The sequence below is a fragment of the Megascapheus bottae genome, chromosome 7, assembly GCF_031878675.1.
Source record: "Megascapheus bottae isolate mThoBot1 chromosome 7, mThoBot2.hap1, whole genome shotgun sequence".
In the NCBI taxonomy this organism is placed as follows: Eukaryota; Metazoa; Chordata; class Mammalia; order Rodentia; family Geomyidae; genus Megascapheus; species Megascapheus bottae.
In genome coordinates this window covers 39,630,398-39,649,492 of record NC_143515.1, presented here as the reverse complement: position 1 = coordinate 39,649,492, position 19,095 = coordinate 39,630,398, and the positions used below count along the sequence as shown (strand labels likewise).

The 19,095-nt window shown below is 41.9% G+C and overlaps 1 protein-coding gene across 15 annotated transcripts in view; it reads right to left on the bottom strand.

The window, feature by feature from the left end:
• Nucleotides 1-1,376: 1,376 nt before the first annotated feature.
• Sertad2 (SERTA domain containing 2) overlaps nt 1,377-19,095 on the bottom strand; it is a 120,453-nt gene continuing 102,734 nt past the window's right edge. For 14 of the 15 annotated variants that reach the window (XM_090336797.1, XM_090336806.1, XM_090336811.1 and 11 more), the window contains one exon: nt 1,377-6,573. In XM_090336797.1, coding sequence (XP_090192923.1) covers nt 5,637-6,569 — 933 coding nt within the window. In that variant the 5' untranslated portion in view covers nt 6,570-6,573 and the 3' untranslated portion in view covers nt 1,377-5,636. Of the gene's footprint in view, nt 6,574-8,605; nt 8,695-19,095 lie in introns of those variants that run through there. The other variant, XM_090336809.1, reaches the window with a different exon arrangement.

Genomic DNA, 19,095 nt, shown 5'->3' with positions numbered 1-19,095 from the left:
TTCCAGCTGCCCAGTGTAGCTACTGGACACCTGGAAGGGTCATTCTGCCATTCTGCCTGTCCTCTCCACCACAGCCCTGAGGCATGCGAGGATTGCTGTGACAAAGGGTCCAACTTGGGAGGTCACAGAAACTCACTTTTCTGGAAGCTAGAGGTACAAGATTGGGGTGCTGGTAGGGCAGGTTCCTTTGGTGACTATAGGGAAGTCAGGCCTCTCCCCTGATTCCAGCAGATTGTGACCACTGCAACACTACTTGACTTGTAGCAACACTACCCTGTCTTTGCCTCCATTTGCCTATGCTATTTTCCATGTACAGATCTGCCTGCACTCAAACTTTTTATGAGCACAGTAGGTGGCTGGTGGCTCATGCCTGTAATCCTGGCTACTCAGATGGCTTAGATCTGAGGGTCATAGTTTGCGCCAACATGAGCAAAAAAAATCTGAGATTCATCTCCAATGAAAGTAGAGCTGTGGCTCTAGTGGTAGACAAAGAATCTAAAGGACAGTGCCCAGATCCTGGATTCAAGGTTGGTACTAGCGCGCGCACACAGAATGCTAGCTGTGTTGGATTAGGGCCCATGGAATCTCATTTTAACAGCTTACCTCTGCAAACATCCTATAGCCAAGTGGAAGTCCCATTCTGAGGTAGTGAATCATAACCAATAACCTTTACCCCACCCCCCTTACCACATTCCACTGAATACCTGGAACCCTCCTTTTTCCAATCCTGCCATATCCATTTCTGTCCCCAACCAGCTATTGTGGTTCAGACAGTTGTGGGCCAGGCAGCCTAGATCCTAGGCCTCTATCCAAAGTGATCCAGGATCCCCCTCCTTAGCTCTCAATGATGGAAGAGAAGGTCCCAGCTGTGACTGGGACTCCTGCAAGCAGTCAGGACCAGCTTGTTTCAGCACACAAACTCTATAGTGTCAGCAATGTCAGGTGGCAGGAAGAGCAGTTGGAAGCAGGTACAACAATGGAGACCACAAAGGCAGGGGGCTTGAGCTGGAAATGTGGTGGGGGCATGGGAGGGGCAGAAGGGACAGAGTCTAGAACCTAGAGACAGATCTAGTGTGTGGACATCTACGCTGCAGCTGGGAGGATGGAATGCCAGTCAGTGGGGGTTTGGTCCCATGGGGAAAGGAGGTGGATAGGAGACAAACGCTGACAGATACTGACTGAATCCCAGAAGGCAGAGACTGGCCACCAGGGTTTCAAGCCTGGAGAATGGGACACACAGAGCCCTCAGGAAAGCAGGAGTCGCTGGTGGAGGCTCTGTGGAGAGTGCTGGGACTAATAGGACACAGGGCCCCGGTGGACCTCATAGTCACCTAGTGAGGGGGAAAAACTGCAAACACACTTCTCTCATCTTTTAATTGTTTATTGTATAATATAAAACTACAAAAGTAAGACTGCTCATTTCCATGTACATTTAATCTGTTCAGTTGTTTAGATTACAGCCCGAACCTACATTGAACACAGCTCTCTGGGTTCCGATGTGACATCTGTAATATTGCATAGAAAAGGCACAGCTCTCAGGTCTGTGGGGAAAGGTCACACCGCCTTTTGACAACAAGCCCTCCTCAAAACCCATGCACCAAACATATGACTATGTACATATTTTTCAAAATCTCAGTTGTTTGCACATGTGGACTGCACTTCTCTTCCAGACTTATTCCCAAGAGAAAGTCCAAAACTTTTATTGGCTTTGACTCCAACCATTTTTGATCCTAGATAATTTTCCAGAATCATTTAGACTCATTCTTGGAAGCACTGAAAATAATTGTACACAAGCAGGACACGCGCACACACCCCGCTGCCATCCAGGCGCGGGGTAGTTACAGAAACCATTTATAGTTATAGGTTAAATAGGCTCTTTTTGATATCTTCAGAAAATGTAGAAAGGTCCAGTTTGTATCAGCAAGGTTTTGAAATTTAAGACAACTCATAGAGAGTAGACTAACATTCGCCGCAAAGTAAAGTCTCCCCCCCCCCTTTTTTTTTCTTTTTATATCTGTCATTTAAGAAGGCTTCCCTTGCGGTATTCATAATTTATAATTGTTTACCACAAAGGTAGTTAATAAATTTAAACTTTAAAAAATGATCCGTAAGTTGATACTTTGGCTCTTTGGAGCTTATTCAGTTAAGAAAGTTTCCTTGATTGCCCTCAGGGTGGCTGCAGCACTCACTCCTCCAAGGGGCTATGGCGATAAAAAGCTCAATTGGTAAAGACACTCCAGAGGTGAGTGGAGGAGGCTCCGCCATTCTCACCCTGTGGCATGAATGTGGATGCCTATGTGGCTCCCTTTTTGTCATTAAGAGAAGGTGCTACTAAGAAAATTTTAAAAAATATCAACCCTTTGATGCTTGATTTTCTTAAAAATTTGGAGGTATTAAAACATTCCTCATCCATATCTTTTGCATATTTTAAATAGACCCATATTAGAGATGAGAGCAAAAATGAATGTTGACTGTGCATTCAATGAGACCCAGGGGGCTTGGCTTAGACCCCCTTTCATACAGATTTACATTCCTACGAGAGAATACATTCCTACCATACATTCTGCACATGTTACCATCCATATGTTGCTAGAGCTCCACAGTAAAATAAATATATTTACACAGGAAAAAAAAGAATAAATAACTTATGGGAGAAAAAAAAATCACTTCAAATTCAAAGCTCTTAGGATTCTGCTCTCATCTTGTCACTTCATTGCACATCACTGTCAATAGTTGTCCTCTCCCAGCCCAGCCCTGCCCAGCACATCTTTCTCAAGCTGCCTGCCTGGCTCTGGATGTGACACGATGTCTTTATAAAGGGAGGCAGCACTGCTGCCAGGAAGCATCTGGAAGCACAACCCACACTAGAACTAGGACTTGGGAGTTCCCACCCTGCTCCAACTCTTTCTCTGCTGGGACAGCATGAAGCAAAAATAGGACAGAAAGACAATTAGAACTCTTGATGGCTTTGCTTTCTGAAAATGGGCTAGTTCCCTGTGTATGTCTTATTAAACATTGAGCATCACAAAATTTACAGCAAGGGTGTCAGTTAAAAAGCACTTGCCTGCTGTTGTTGGAGGGTTTTGTTTTGATTTTGAAACCCTGCCTTGCAAATATACTAGAGTCCGAGAACCAAGTTTGGGCAATGCTTCTCTGTGCTTGTTTGAACTGCTGCCCAACATATGGGATTTGTTTAAACACACGATTTGCTAATCCAAAGAAAGTACAGTTGTTCTAAGTTACTGTAAATTAGTTTTTGACAATGGCAAATCAACTGATTTCTACCCTGTAATTGTTGGGACTAATCAACACTACTGGATATGCACATGTACGGAGATGTATGCAGCATGTGGGCAGTTCACAGGGTCTTCCAGTTCTACAAGGCATGAAATCTGGGCGGGTCTGCTCTCTTCAAGGGGAAGCTCTTAAAACCAACAGGCACAGTGACATGGAAGCACCTACAACAACCCTCACCTCCATCATACGGCCCCTGGTCCTACAGCGAAGGAAATGACACATGTACAGCAGTGAGAGGGGTTTGCATGGAGGTCACTTGTAAGAGAACAAGTACAATTTGATCAGTTTCTCACTGCTCTACTGTGTTGAGAAGTCTTTAAAACACATTCAAATAAGGAAAAGTAGAATGTAGAAAGATTTAATCATATTACTCATGCAATCTGTTTACATGAGCAGTTCCTTCATCACGAATGTATTTGCTTTGCCATGTGCATTAGAAAAATAAAAGTATGGCTTGTTTAAAGTGCCATTTATAAAGTTGCCTTTTTTTCAGATGGACAGAGAGACCCATTTTTATCCATGGCAAGAAGTGAGCAGAACTGGTGACTGAATATTGACAAATGACCAACGAAAAAGACATAACCATAACAACAACAAAACAACAACAAAACCCATAATTTAAAAATTTTAAATAAATATAAAAGTTATTCCTAAAGAAGCCATCTGCATAACAATATAGGTTGTAACCTGCACTCAATAGCTAAAGTACCATTGGAAGAAAGAGAAAAACTGAAACAGAAAGGCCATAAACAATTTCAGCAACAAGCATGATACATTGCAAAAATGTTTAAAAATTAAAACGTACACCACTTAGGAATAAAAAGCTACTTCTTAGGGGTGTCTTGGGGGAAAGAGAGGGACAGAAGAGGAGACACATGCATAGAAATTCACATCTGTGTATTTGGATACAACAGCCTTGTAAAGTGTGGTTAAATCGCCAGTTGATTAAAGAAAGCAATCAGACTGGACACCAATATAACGTGACATACTCCAGGTTCCAGAGTCACAAAATTGGAAGAGTGAATCCCGGGCCGGCCGAGATAGCCAAGCTCACTGTAATGATCATAAAGATGCCACGTGTAGCTCTTAGCAACAGGGAACAAAAGCTCTGGGGAAGAGACACTGGAAAAGGCAATTTAGCCACATGATGGATACCTTCTGGGGAGAATTTCTTCTTTTGGAGCCCTAAGCATTGCAACAGAGCTCAGCTCCAGGAAGAACTTGGTTGCTTTTCATAAATGTTATTATGTAAAATTTTGGGGTCATCATAAAAACTATGTCAAAAAGGGAAAGACTTGGGTTTTCATTAAAAAATAATTATAATTGAAAGAGCAAACTTGGCATAAATATACACGTTTTAAAGTAAGTTGATAGCCTTTCCTCAGAAGAGGGAGCTAAGGAGACCATCACTTCAACACCATCTCCCGCCAACTGCTTAATGCAAGTTTGATGAGCAGACACAGCTCTGGCTTTGAAAGTCACAGTACTGGCAGGCAGTTGTGCCAAGGGACCGATGCCTGTGAAATTTGGGTGTGATTATCAACTGGCCCTTTCTTAAAGCGCTGTGTGTATGTGGGGCATGTGTGTTTGCATTTGGGGACATCAACTGCAGATTGATTTGATCCAAATTTCTCTTGCACCATACACATAGAAAACATTACAACTCTATAAAAGTACAAGTGCAACTTGTACATCTGAAGTTTGCAGGAACTATGTGAGCAAATCCTATCAAAATAGCTATTTCGTATGTATAAACAGCTTTTGTTTTTAGAAAAACAATATCATAAACTGCAGAATCTGTACAAAAATATAAAATAAATTTGGGCAGCAGTTTTCTAAACAGCCATGTAAATGCAACACTTACGAGGAGTAGTTAATGCCTCTAAAAAGGCTGAATTGCCAAGTCAACCTATACAGGGCAAAAATGCCAGAAAAAGGTACAGATTATCTAAATAATATATATATATTTTCTTTTTTACCTCTTGCAATAAAACTTATAGAAAAAATAGACAAATATGCACATGCAATGTACAGCTTTTCCACATTACTCCTTGTGCTTCACCTGAACTGTGTGTCTTTCAACATTGTCTTCAAATGTATTCTTTCTTATACCAGAGGGGTAGGTCTGAGGAACTACTCCAAAGCGCACTGAAAGTGGTCATACTCTGATGAAGGCACTCCAACTCTGCTCAAAGCAAAAACTAGTGTGATCCTTTTGCAAAATTTTCATTTTCTCTGAAAAAAAGGCAAGCAAGGGTGCATGCACAGTGCGGAGAACTGTCAAGGTTGTGGGGATGCTCACAGGGTGTGGGTGGACATGATCGCTGGGTGCCCAGGCCTTAGGACCCAACGAGCACCTCCATGATGTGATCCAGCTCTGTGAGGTCCATTTTGAAAGGCTGACTCGGGGTGACGGGCTGACTGCTGTAAGGAGCCAGAGTTTTGAGGAGGTCGTCGGCTGACACAGGGGCCATTTTGGAGGCCGTCCCTGATGCGGATGTACAGGGATCAAAATCATACATGGATGTGTCAATGTCAGCAAACAAGATGTCATCCAGGGTCAAGTCTGTCAGGAAACCCGTGGAGGTTGTGATTTCGAAATTCCCAGGCAGAGGGTCCATGAGTCTGGGGTCATCTGTGCGGCCTTCCTGGGGCCCTTCAGGTTTCTGGATGCTGGGTTCACTTGAGGTCCCTTTCAAGCTGTCAGTCGCTGCTGCGGCGGCGGCCTCTGCGGAGGTAGATGTGGGACAGAGTTCTTCGATCTCATCCAAGGCAGATGAGAAGCTGTCCTTTTCTGGTGGGAGGGCTGCAGGGGAGAGTCTAGTAGGAGCTGCAGGCTGCATAGCCTGGGAAGTGCAAAAAGTGTCATCATCATCCTCAAGCAACGAGGCAGGGGTGAGGCAGGCCTCCAGGGGTGTAGTGCTTCCGAGGTCACAGGGGTGAGCAGGAGCAAAGGCAGGTGGGGCCTCCCGGTAGCTGTCGCTTAGCGAGTCGCTAGGTGGGGAGGAAGGGGTGAACACAGGCCTCAGGCTGCCTTCTTGCTTGAGTTCCTCCTGGATCCGCCTCAACATGTTGTTAATTAAAACAGTCTTTTGCAAGCTGGGCTCTGTCAGGGGCCTGTGGTTATACAGTTTCATAAGGGAAATGTTGAAGATAGTCTGGCGCTGTAAGGTGTAAGACACCTTGGATGGGCCGTCAGAGGGAGACACGATTTTGCCTTCCAGCCCATCTTCATGCTCATCAAATTTCCGCTTTCCTCCTTTACCCAACATATATCTGCAAGGGAGAAATTAGGAAATGGAATGAGTCACACGAATGCGAATTTCCACCATAAAAGAGACACTGACTAGAGGTCATGGCTTGGACTTCGATTTCTTGCTGGAATATTTAAAAGAACAGATGAATTTATTGGGGAAAGACCTTTGAGAAGAGAGAATTGGGAAATATACTCTCCTATGCTTGTGGAGCAATTTTTATCACTAGGTAGTCTGGCAAATGTATTTCTTGAAAAATGTGTACAACCCAGACAAGTTAGGAGTTGCCATGGAAACTGTGATTTTGATTTTCTCAGCTCACGTGATTGTGTTCACATGCCTAACATTATCGCGCAGGTTCAACTTCCCTCCCCCAAATAGATTTACTTTTAAAGCTTAAGAAAACACAATGTCATGACCTAAACAGACACAGGAGTCATAAATTACAGCAAGAACACATCTTGAACAATTAAAAGAACTATATAATGTGGTAGAACTGTATGTGCTTTCCAAGTGCTTTTCCCTTCCTCATTATGCACAGTGCCTTCCTGCCTGTTGGGTGATAATGTGTTGAAGCGCTTGGCCTATGCTAAATGACCACAAAGAGCAAGCTGCCACTGCTTTTCATCCTTGTGTAAGTGGAGGAATGTGTGCTTCCTAAGTTTCTCCTCGGCTCCATTTCATGTGCACACAGACACGACTGAATGCAACTACCTTACATTGTAAAGTAATTTGCTGATTAGAAGCACTGCTGTATGGGTACTTGAGACATTTCATAATGAAGTACCTAGCGTGGTTCTAGAAATACAAATGTATTTCACAGGAACAAGTACTCCATTACCTCAGAACTCAGAACTGGATCACTGGGCCACGTTTTTGGCTGGCTGCCCCCTTCTACAGGGTAACCCTTCCCATTCACTAGGGTCACATAATCATCACCTCCTTAAACGAAGTCACTGTCCAAGCAGAAGGCTCTCAAGGCCAGCAGCCTCTGTCTCACCGACCTTACTTTCTAATCATTTAATACAGAATGTTCCCCCGCTATCCAGACCAAGAGGTGTGGGTCTAATTAAGCCAGGCCCATGCTTGCTCCCTCACTCTGCAGCACTCATACCTGGACATGGCGCTAATCCTCTCCAAACAAGACTTATTCCTGTGATATCTCTGTGCACTTATAATTGCTTGGTGGTCATCCAGGTTTTCTTCTAGACACGATTTATCTTTCACTAGCCTGCTCCAGTTGGCCATGGGCCTCTGTGATTCCTTCGTGAGCTCACTCCCCATCCACCTGGCCTCAGCACTCTACCAGACCCAACAGGGAGACGCACACGACTGAAGTCTAGTTTCTCAGAAGCTGATCATCTCCTAGACCACATCAGCCTTTGAATTCTGAGTCTCATTCTAAAGATAAAACTAGCATAGAACTTTCACTACTTTTTTTTTTTTTTAAAGGCCATCCTATCCATCAAGCAGACATTCATTCAAGCCCACAGTGCTTGGCACACAATCCCACACGGGATAACTGACTTCTGATGGCCCAGTATCCAGATGGTAGAGGTAAAGACGGCTGCAACCTATCCAATTCAGCATCGGTTGGAGATTTGTTCAAGCTGACAAGGAATGTGGAGTTATGTGTATAAGACATTTCCCCTCCTTTCGTAAGCATTAACAAAAATGGCCATCAATCACTAGAACCAAAAACCGAGCCTGCCCTTAACTTGTTCAAGACAAGTAACAACTGCCTTCTCTAACACTTCACTTGGATATCTTCTTAGCATAGGGCATTTCCTGTGTGCACCAACTATCTGTGCTCATTTAAACCTGAGGATGAACAGGAGTGGAGGTGGTTTCATTTTACTCTACAGAACACTTTCTACTTCATACACACATCAGAAACTTATGCAGGGTTTTCAAACACATAACTCCATTCAAAATAATACTATTTGTATTTGCATACAATCTGGGCACTTAAATACTTCCCCCCTCCCCAAAGCTCTCTTTAACCCAAGAACTTGTACATGCATTTATGTTATATAGTAATGGAGCCAACATACTTAAATGTTTAAGTGGGTATGCAGATACAGACATGCACACTCTAGAACAATGTTTCTTAAAGTGTAGGCCACAGGTGGAGGCCAATCTGCAACTGTTTCCAGTCTAGGAGGAGGAGGAGAATATATATTATACACACATTGTATTATTTAGAAACATTTATGACAAAATTACAAAGCAACTGCATGAAGCCTGCTACATCTTTCCATTTTTTAACTTTTTTTTCAGCAATATTTTTCTGTTTGGCTGTAGTCTGTGAAAAATTAGGTGAAAAACCCCAAATGGCCTACTGCCACATAAAGTTGGAGCAGTGGCATCCCCAAATGTAAACCAAAATACAACTCAAAACAAATCAGGGAGAGCTCTGAATTTTTATTTTTATGTTTTTTAAAGGAAAGGTAATTTTAGATGAGGATATAGAATCTTAGATCATAATATAGAACTAGATTTTTTTTAATGTCTTGTTTCCAAGAAAACAGTATTTGTTCTTCCTTCTTTTCCTTCCTTCCCTTCTTTCCCACCTGTCTTGTTACGTTTGTTACTATAGAAGAGCAATACTGTACCCTGCTGCTTTCACTACTTTTCCAATACATTTCTCTAGAAATAGTCACTCACATATTTAAAATACCCAGGCCATGTGACTGCATATCTTAATAAAATATATGGAGATGCTTTCAGAGAGATCTCAATGAGAGAACCATCTGATTTCCAATTAGAAGATCCAGCCAGTGAAAACAACGTGATAATCCTAATGGTTTAGGAAAAGCCTGTTAACTAGACATTTGCGGTGTTGTGTGGAAGGGAAAGGTAGAGGGCCTTGTAAGCAAATCTGCCAGCAGGAGCAGAAACAGGAATAAAATCTTGTACATTGCACATATAATCTAACATGCTGAATTTAAGCTCCTTTGCACAACTATTTAAATAAAAAGTAAATTCTTTTAAAAAAAAAAAAGCAAATCTTGGATGAATGTCAAAGCTTTTATTTGTGTGGCAAACTGGCTCCATACTTAAATGAAACTGCGAAATGCACACAATCCTGAGTTTCAATACTACCACTGGTAAAAGCATTATAGAAAAGAATAAAAATGCCCTAGAATCACATCTACTCTATACCTTAATTTAAAAGTGAAGTTTTCCCAAACTTTGCTTCACACACTATACTAACATAATCTGTAGCCTAGTTGGAGGGGACAGGGTTTTGAGAACTCACAGAACTCTTAAGTCTTCGTATAACAGCATCCTTCTTAAGCAGGGCATAATTAAAGAAAAAAAAAAAATATATATATATATATGAGACAGAGACATAGGAACCAAAGGCAAGAAGCCAAGCACATGGTCCCTCCTGGCCTCTTGGCCTGGCTCAGGCTGGCCAAGGCCAGGGTGGCTAGCTCCTTAGAAGGCACTCAGAACAAATAACAATAGCTCTTTAAACCCTGCTGAAGAGGCACGTGACCTTTCAAAAGGCTCACTAGCAGCAGCTTGCAGAGGAAGAAGTAGCAGGAGCTCATTAAGGGCTTCCTGGGCCAACAGTAGCGAGTGGGGCTCCCCTCAGCTGTACATTATGGACTATGGAGTTCTTGGGCCTGGAGTTCACCCAAATAAGGTCTAAAGATGTGGGTCTTTGACATCCCACTTTGTTTCCTACCTTGGTTTTGGGAAAACCAAGCCCAAAGTCCATGTTGCAGATAGAATATTCAGATTGTGATCTTCTGGCCTGGGTTGAATACCTTGGCCCAAGCTGAATCAGAGATGGTTATTCCTTCTCTCTTAGGCCAGTCTAAAGGGCTTCAATTGAGCAGGTGCCCAGTGGCTCCCACTTGTAAACCTAGCTACTCAGGAGGTTGAGATCTGAGGATCCCAATTAAAGCCAGCCCAAGAAGGTTTGCGAGACTCAGAAATAGAGTCATGGCTCAAGTGGTAGCACACTAGCCCTGAGCAAAAATGCTCAGGGACAGCATCCAGGCACTAAGCTCAAGCCCCAGGACCTGCACAAAAGGGAGGGGGGAGTACTGAAATGGACCACAGCTACTTTCCTATTCAATATTTACTGACTATTCTTCATAGAAGTCCCTCACCTTCCCTAATGAATCTGTAAGAAACCAAATTCCTGGCATTTTAGATTTTAACAGCTGCTCATCATGGCCAAGGAAAGCACTGAAACTGAAACTCAGGGTATCATGTGCGTTAGACAATGGCTCTACCACAGTTCTACACCCCTAGACTTGTTGGTATTTGAAAAAGTAGATTTGAACAACCATCAACTTTAGCAACTAAGTTTTAAAGAACAAAATTCATTGGTAGCAAGTAAATGTAAACTCTTCTGGGAAGATTAGTGCTGAATAGAAAACTGTACACCAGACCTGGCCAAACAATTGTGAAGCTTTTCATTAAGAAGGACCCACTTCTCAAAAGCTATAATCTGTTCTGGCAGATGTTCAAAAGTAGCAAATGTCATAGGAGTTCTCAGAAAACAAAGGACTAGAGAGCCAGGAGCCTATTCTATAGTTCTGTAACTCCTGATTCTGAGCAGCTTCTAAAGGAGGTTTGAAAGGGAGAGACTGCTGTGACCGGGGGTGGTCAGGGGAGACCACGGGAACTAGGCTTGGATTTTAGGTAGGGTTGTGTCTTAATATTTGTTTTCCGACTTCAGAATGTGAGTCCCATGAGCTCATGGTTTTGTTTTTTTGTATCCTCAGCACAAAGCAGTCTCTGGAACCCATAAAATAGTGTGTGTGAGTATGTGTGCCTAATTATTAGCCTGAGACAGGGGAGAGCTCCATCGACCTCAGACAGCTTTTGGGGACCTGACAAATGAGGACCTTGAGAGGCAGAATGTAGGCAAGAAAACTCTAGCTCTCTGAATATTTTTCATTTATCCCCTAACTCATACTTGGGCCAGAAGCAGAGGCCTCACCTGAGAGGCCAGTTAAATATAGACTGCAGTTTTGACTGGAGCTCAGGAACCTGCATTTTCATCAAGTTTCTAGGTCACGTAGGTCTGGAGACCTCAGCACCATGATATCCTCCTTTACCAGTAGGGCACTTCACATTTAAGCTCAAGAACATCTTTAACATCAGTTAATCTTGACTCTGAAGGTCCTCTTATCAATTGCTAACTAAATAAGTAGATCCACAGAACCATAACTGTAATGGCAACTGACAAGTGATACTGTCATGTGATGGTGTATACAAAGACATGTGCGTACACAAGTGAACATGCCAAGTATTTGGGCTTGAAGGGCCTTGGACTCTCAAGTTTTTTTTCAATTATAGTTGGTGCTCTACCAGTTTCAACTTTTTGCCAGTTAAAACTGGAGGGAGGAGTCTCATGGACTTCTCTGGGCTGGTTTCTGTGTTCCTCAGCTCTCAGACTCCTGAGAAGTTAGGGTTATAAATGTGGGCCATTGGCTTCTATAGCTTGTTATATCTTTTTAATAGTTGGGTACATGCTGTGTTGTCCAGGTTGGACTTGAACTCCTGGGTTCAAGTGATCATCTTGTTTCAGCTTCCAGAGCAACTTTGATTACAGGCATTCATCACTTCATGTGGGCTTGACAACTGATTAAAAAACAAAAACAAAAAACTTCTACATGCAGAATTCAGATGTCCTAAATGAATGGCAAGGCCAGTTTCTCAGAATGAAACATCAGATCCTCCTGGCCTTAGGGTACCCTGGTGATTCTTGTTACAATCATGTGTGAATTACTGAGGCTTTATGCCCAAACTCCCAAGAAGGAACTAATAAAACAGTACCTATGTTAAAAGGGCAACATTTCACTGCTTTTATTTTTAAAGCTTTGAGGGGGGGAAGCAAAAATAGAACAAATTTTAAAAGTTGCTTCTAATTCATTGTTTCAATGATATAAAAGCTATGCATTTTACAAACATTTTTAATATCACCACTTCATGTTATTTGTACTGTCAAAATAAGTTACTTTTTAAAGGGATGAATATGAAATATGTTCCTAAACTACCATTTTTGTCATCCTATCACCATCCAAACCCACTGTTTTCACCTGCAGGCTAACTTCAGAACGTAGCCACTGGATTCCCCTCTCAGGTGGGGTTCCGACTGTGTATCCCTAGTCAGCTCACTGAGGATTGGTTTTCTGACTCTGCCAAACAAAAGAGGTAAAGCTTTGCACTGTGTTTTAACTGAATTCATCCCAAACCATTGTTATGTCATTATGCCAGACATAGGCAGAGCCCTCCATTGCTGACAGACTTTTCTACTTCTAACCCAGAGAAAGAAAACTAATGCTGTAACAAGGTCTTAGCTAAGGCTATAACAAATCTCTCAGTTCCTGGAGAGAAGGAATGCTTAGAGAAAGAGTAACTGTGCTCAGGCAAAGTGGCCTGGGTGAACGTGGAAGAAAATGGGGGCACACAATCCCTCAGCGGGGGGAGGGTGAATTATCTGTACCCAGAAGAGGGATGCAGATAGCACCCACGGTGGGTTAAGATGGACAGGCATCTGTGAAATCACCACTTTGAGACATACTTTAAGGTCTACTTGTTTTGTACTCATACACATTTTCAAGAACTTGGTCCAATTTCCTTTAGATGAGTAATTATCCAGAAACTCAGAATGTTCCCTTTTTAGGAGAGTATATATAGCAGGCTCCACAATGAAGGGTCATGTCATCTCAATTGTCAGTTATATGGCACAACTAATCTGTGGTATCTGCAGTTGGGTCAGCAGCATGTTGTATGGCTCTGGGCAGCCCACATCCCTAACCTCCTCAGTGGCCCAGTAGGACCATCAGGGTGACCACAGCAGCTTGTCAGCAGCACCGATACTGCCACTAAAAAGCAAGTGCAGAAACACACATTCCTTGTTTCTGTTGTGACAGTGCAGACTTCTGAGATCAAAAGATGGTTCAAGGTTGGGCTAAAAATTGTACTGAGATCCTGCTTTTGAGGAGCTCCACATGGGCAGCCTTTGTCTGACAGAACATTCCCACCAGTTCAGCTGCCAGGAATCTTGAGCCCGCTTGCTCTGCAGACCTTGGTCACTCAGTGACACAGCAGCTTCCCAGTAGGGAGGAAAAGCACCACACTTCCAAGGGGGAATAACTTTGCTTAGAAACTCTTCACATTTCAGACATTATTAATTATGTCTTAAGTTTTAAACCGTATCTCCCGCCCCCCAGCCACAGCAAACAACAAAACATACAACCCTAAGAGAAAGACCAGCCTAAAATGCCGGTGGTAGTTAGGAGGCAGGCAAGATCAGAAAGGGAAGCTACAGAAAAGGAAGCTAGAGAAACAGGCCAGACCAGGATGGGCCTCCTCTGAGGCCTCGAAATGATTAGGCACTGCCACAGAGAGGTAGCCCTGCCTGCCCCTCCCCCACTTCAGAGTGTGCCCATGTGTGAACATGGTATTTGCACCAAAAGGTACACAGTTTGGCTCTCACTATCACTGTCCCTAGCCCAGGGCAGTGACAGCAATAGAGTCAAAAGTCCAATGGGGAGAGAAGCTCGGCCACTTACAGACAAAGCAAGCACTTGGAGACAGTAGCACCAGTGACAAACCCCTAAAGCTGCCAGTCTCAGGAAGGTTTTGTTGTTGTTTAAACCAAAGCCCATCCAGAGCCTCGAAGGTCCCGGCAGTAACATCCATGCTAATTGGTAAGTAAGACAAAGCCTCCCCTAACAAATCAGCAATGTAATTATAAAGCCAGTCACTAGATCCAGCCAGTTCCCCAAGCTCAGAGAGGCTGAGTGTAACCTGACACCAGGCTTGCTGCAAAGCCTCAGCAAGGTACAGGCCTGTAGCCCTCAGCCCTCCCAGCACCCCACTAGCTCCTGACCTCAGGGACTGCAGAAGCCAGAGTCCCTCCCAGCTTTCCTGACAAAGACCTCAAGCAAACTTAAAAGAAACAACTTTTACCAAGTGGGGTTATTTTCCAATGCCTACATTTTAACAAACTGTGGAATTTTTGGCATGCCTCTATTAAATTGACAATAATTTCTAATGCTGGTCATTTGTGTAATATATGTTTTCTCCTAGAAACAAAAAATTAAAAAAATGACAATTCACCAGTTAGTAAGCAAGAACTAAATTATGGGTGGAAATGTAGAATAAAGACAAATAGATAAAAATAACTTAAGGCCTTGTTAGTAAACATTTGGAGGAAAAATGGCTGTTTTATAACATATGTCAAGTAGTATAAAATGTTGCTAATATCCTGGCTTAGTGGTTTCAGCCAGTGGGAATTTCAGTTGTAATCCTTAAACCTAATGAAGTCAATGACACCAGTCACCTTCTAGGGATGACGGAAGTGCTAACAACTCCTCAATCTGACCTAACACTTCTGGATTAAAAACAGGGAATTTAATTCAAGTGAAAGGTTGAGGAGAATTTATAGTTTCTAAAGTTTCACAAAAATCGACTCCACAATCTGATGCCTGACATTAACGTACAAGACAAAACAAAACAGGCCACATGGATGAAACAAGATCAACAAAAAAATGTCAATTCTTTTTGAAGCAGTGTGACAGGTACAAATACAAGGTTATATTTGGAATTTTCCATAACGAAAAAGTTTCAAAACACAAGTTTAATATGTATTTTTAAAACGCTACAAATAAAAAAATCAAATAAACACAGCAAATTATTTACATCTGTGATGGAGACTGTTACATTAAACTTTTGATAGGCATTTTTACAAACAAGAAGCGTACTAACACTATGTAAAAAAGCATGCCCAGTACAAGTTGGAAGCCTGTAAACTCAGGCATGCCAAATACAACCACAAGGGGGCACAGCAGAATAGCAAGGCACCCTGAAGCCAGCAGCTTCACTAAAATTATTACCAACCACTCTCAAAGTGCACACATTTCCAAACACTTCCCAAATTCAGGTATCCACAGGGCAATGCTAAGCAAGCTGGGAGGCTAGCCAAGCCCAAATTAAATTATATTATGCTATGGTTCAATCTCTTAAACACTGTATTGGAAAGGTTACTGACTATATCTATGTAACACTGGTGTTCAAAAACCATGGCTCAGATCTCTGGAGGATTCTGGAAGTAAGAGCAAACACACAAAACCCAACATAAATCCAAATCATGATGTGTGTACTTGGGAGAAACCAGCAGTTCAGAGTTCCAGTGGGGGTTCAAATGTAGACTCTTAGCCACACAATATGAATTCCCCATGTTTACTACTGAGAATTTTATTAGTATGTAATCCTTCAATAATCTTATGGCTTCTTAATAATAATAAATTGCCTTCATACCAAATAGATACTGCTTCAGGCAGTTCTTTGGGAAAACCCTTCATAAAGGACCTTGGGAAGGAGCCATTTAATTATAAAATTAAATAGAGATAATAAATTAGAGATAATGAAGCAAAGGTACTGTGTAACCACTTGCTGGAATTCTTCACATTCAAAGTACAAGTTCTGATTATATAATAGTAAGTAATCAATAATAATATTTTTAATAGAAGGACTAATATTTTTTCCATTTGAAAATCAGTAACTATATATTTATAATTATTTTTGTAATTATTTGGTAGCAGGACTATGTCTTCAGCATCATGCATTTAAAGCCTCATTAACAGTAAGAGTAGGAATCCTCAGGTTTAACTCTCCCAACCCCAAAGGACAGTGTGCCAGTAAAGTGAAGCCAGCCTCACTGAACCCTGCCCCCCATTCTTGGGCATAATGAAAATATTTTTAGAGTATTTATAATTGCTTGCATGGGATTCTGGTCTCAACCCTCCTGTAGCATCTTTTCCCCAAAGATACCTTGTTTTTCTCTCACACCAGAGACCCTTAATAAACAATGTCTGGGGAAAATAAAGATGACTTAGGGTAGACACCAAAGGCTTTGACAGCTTTCTTTTTTTTTTCCCCCACTCAGGCTTACCAGATATATTGTAGGGCAAACTACAAATGAAAAATATAAACTTTAGATCAATCTGTAAAGGAAAAAAAAAAAAACTTGGTCTATTAGCTGACTATTCTCCGCTGACTAAAACTAAAGTGGAATAAACACTGAGCATGTTACTTCTGGAAGTGCTTTTATGGAAGTACATCTTAAAAGTTCAAGATTAAAAATTCATCATGCAAGCTGGGCAATCCCAGTACTGAGGAGGCTGAGGCAGGAGGATCTTGATTTTGAGATCAGTTGTGCTACACAGAGACTTATAGTCCAGCTTGGGCTACCGAGGCCTTGCAGAGAAAAGCAAGAAAGGAAGGAAAGGAAAGGAAATAAGATGAGGATGAGTTAGTCATCTTTTCAAATTTGAAGTGGCCTACTAGTAGATAAAGAATCTTAAAATATTCCTCATAAATATAGCATAAATTTTTTCTCTCAACATCCACAAACAGTCTAAAGAAGAAAACTAGGAAATGTTACTTCTTCACTTATCTACTGAGAAAGACTAAACATGTTGTATGGTATGGCCTAAATCTGGATGCCTTGAGAGAAGGATATCACATTTCTACAACATGACATGCATGACATATGGGTACAAAAATGTGAGGCACAGGATAAAGAAATATGCTACAGAGACATGGAAAATGAGGAAGTAACTATTCAAATATATAAATATCTATTCTGTGTAAGTAACCTGTAGACTCACAAGTTTGTTTTAGTTTTATTGAAGAATCAGGTAATTTCGTTTTATGAAGACAATTTAAACTGTTATTATATTACTTAAATAATTCACACAGTAGAAAAGGGCAATGATGATACAAACTAAATTTCAGTGCACTGAAACTTTCTAAACACAGCAGTCTTTTGATAATGACTCACTAAAACTGTAAGGAAAGTCAATCAGTTAAATATATTTAAAAAAACCTCAAAGCACCACACTAAAGAAAATCTAAGAAAAATACTTCTTAATACTTATATTTTAATCACTTTCATGCTCTTCACAGAAAGGTTTTTTTTCCTAACCCACCATCCCCAACTTCTCTTTGTCCCACATCCTTAGTAGCTTTAGAGGAAGCAGGGGTCACTCCAGAACTGCATTTTGAATTTGTAAGCCAGCTAGTCAACTAAGAGTTGCTACCAAGTGAAAACACACTTTTTTTTTCTTGCCAGTCCACCGGGCTTGAGCTCAGGGCCTGAGCACTGTCCTTGGGCTTTCTTAAGGCTAGAGCTCTACTACTTGAGCCACAGCATCATTTCTGTTTTGTTTTGTTTTTCTATGTACTTGGTACCAAGGAATCAAACCCCTGTCTTTGTGCTTGCCAGGCAGGCACTCTACCACTAGGCCAAACTCCTGACCCTGAAAATACATTTTATATTTCTGGAAAAGCAATACTATCCCCCCTCCTTCCAAAAAACCTTGTGTTTAAAAAACACTGGCCTCACACACTCAAGTATCTGTGGTTACCAGCATCACACACACAGGTATATATACATGTGTATGTATTGTTTGGGGCTGGAGCATTATCAACTGGTGGGTGGGTTTGCCCAATAGCATGTGTGATGCCCTGAGTTTGATCTCTACTACTGAAGAAAAAGAAAAAGAAGAAACTTAAAATAACAATAACAACAGAAAAACCCACTACCAGGTTCCTGACACAGAGACAGGGTAAAAATGCTGCTGTTTCTGCTGCAGAATGTATCACCCCAATTCCTCTGCCAGAACAGTTTTCTAAAACTCCATGGATGACACACAGAGAAGATACCTCCCCTTGAAAGAAAGAAAGAAAGGAAGGAAGGAAGAAAGGAAGGAAGGAAGGAAGGAAGGAGGGGGGTACAGAGGGGGGAGGAGAGAGGGAAAGATGGGGGAGGGGAGAAAGAAGGAGAAAGAAATCTGGAAAACCAATCTGCATCATATGTAGTCACCCACAGGAGATCAGTTTTAAGCAGTGTGCTGCCTCTTTCAGTGTGCAAACTTGTTCTGGAGTAGGAATGACCTTGGGACTTTCAGATTCCCCGAGTCTAACTAACTTGGGCAATGCTTCTCACAGGGTGGGGTATCTAGCTGGCCGGCTCCAAGCCCTGGCGTGGCCTGGAATGATAAGCAGCCAGCTAGAGAAGAGGAGAGCAAAGGGCTAAAGGTTGGTCTGTAGCAGAGGAGTCCTGATTATTGACTTTGTGTGACTGGAGCAGAGTCAAGAGTAAATTACTTTTGCTCAGCATGTTCACAGCCCACTGGAATCATAGGTACATGTACACATACCCCACTCCCCACCCAAGAAGAATTCATTCCCCTGTACTATTCTAAGCAAAACTCTAAAGAATAAAATTGCTTAGGTCAGCTGCTTCTTTTTAGCTAACCACCTATGAACGTTTTTAAAAAGGAGAAAGACAAAGCTGAGAATCAATTAGTAACCCTGAAAAACTACAAGTGTTTTGCAAAGTGACAAAAAGATAGTAATGCAGACATGAATGAGTTTTAAGTGCTTAGGTTTGCTGCTACCTGGAGTTACTAGAGAAACAAAGCTGCCTTTGGGCACCTCAAACTAGTCAGACCTGCTGTAGCAGTTGTACAGCCCGCTGCTGATCTATCCTCAGCTCCCT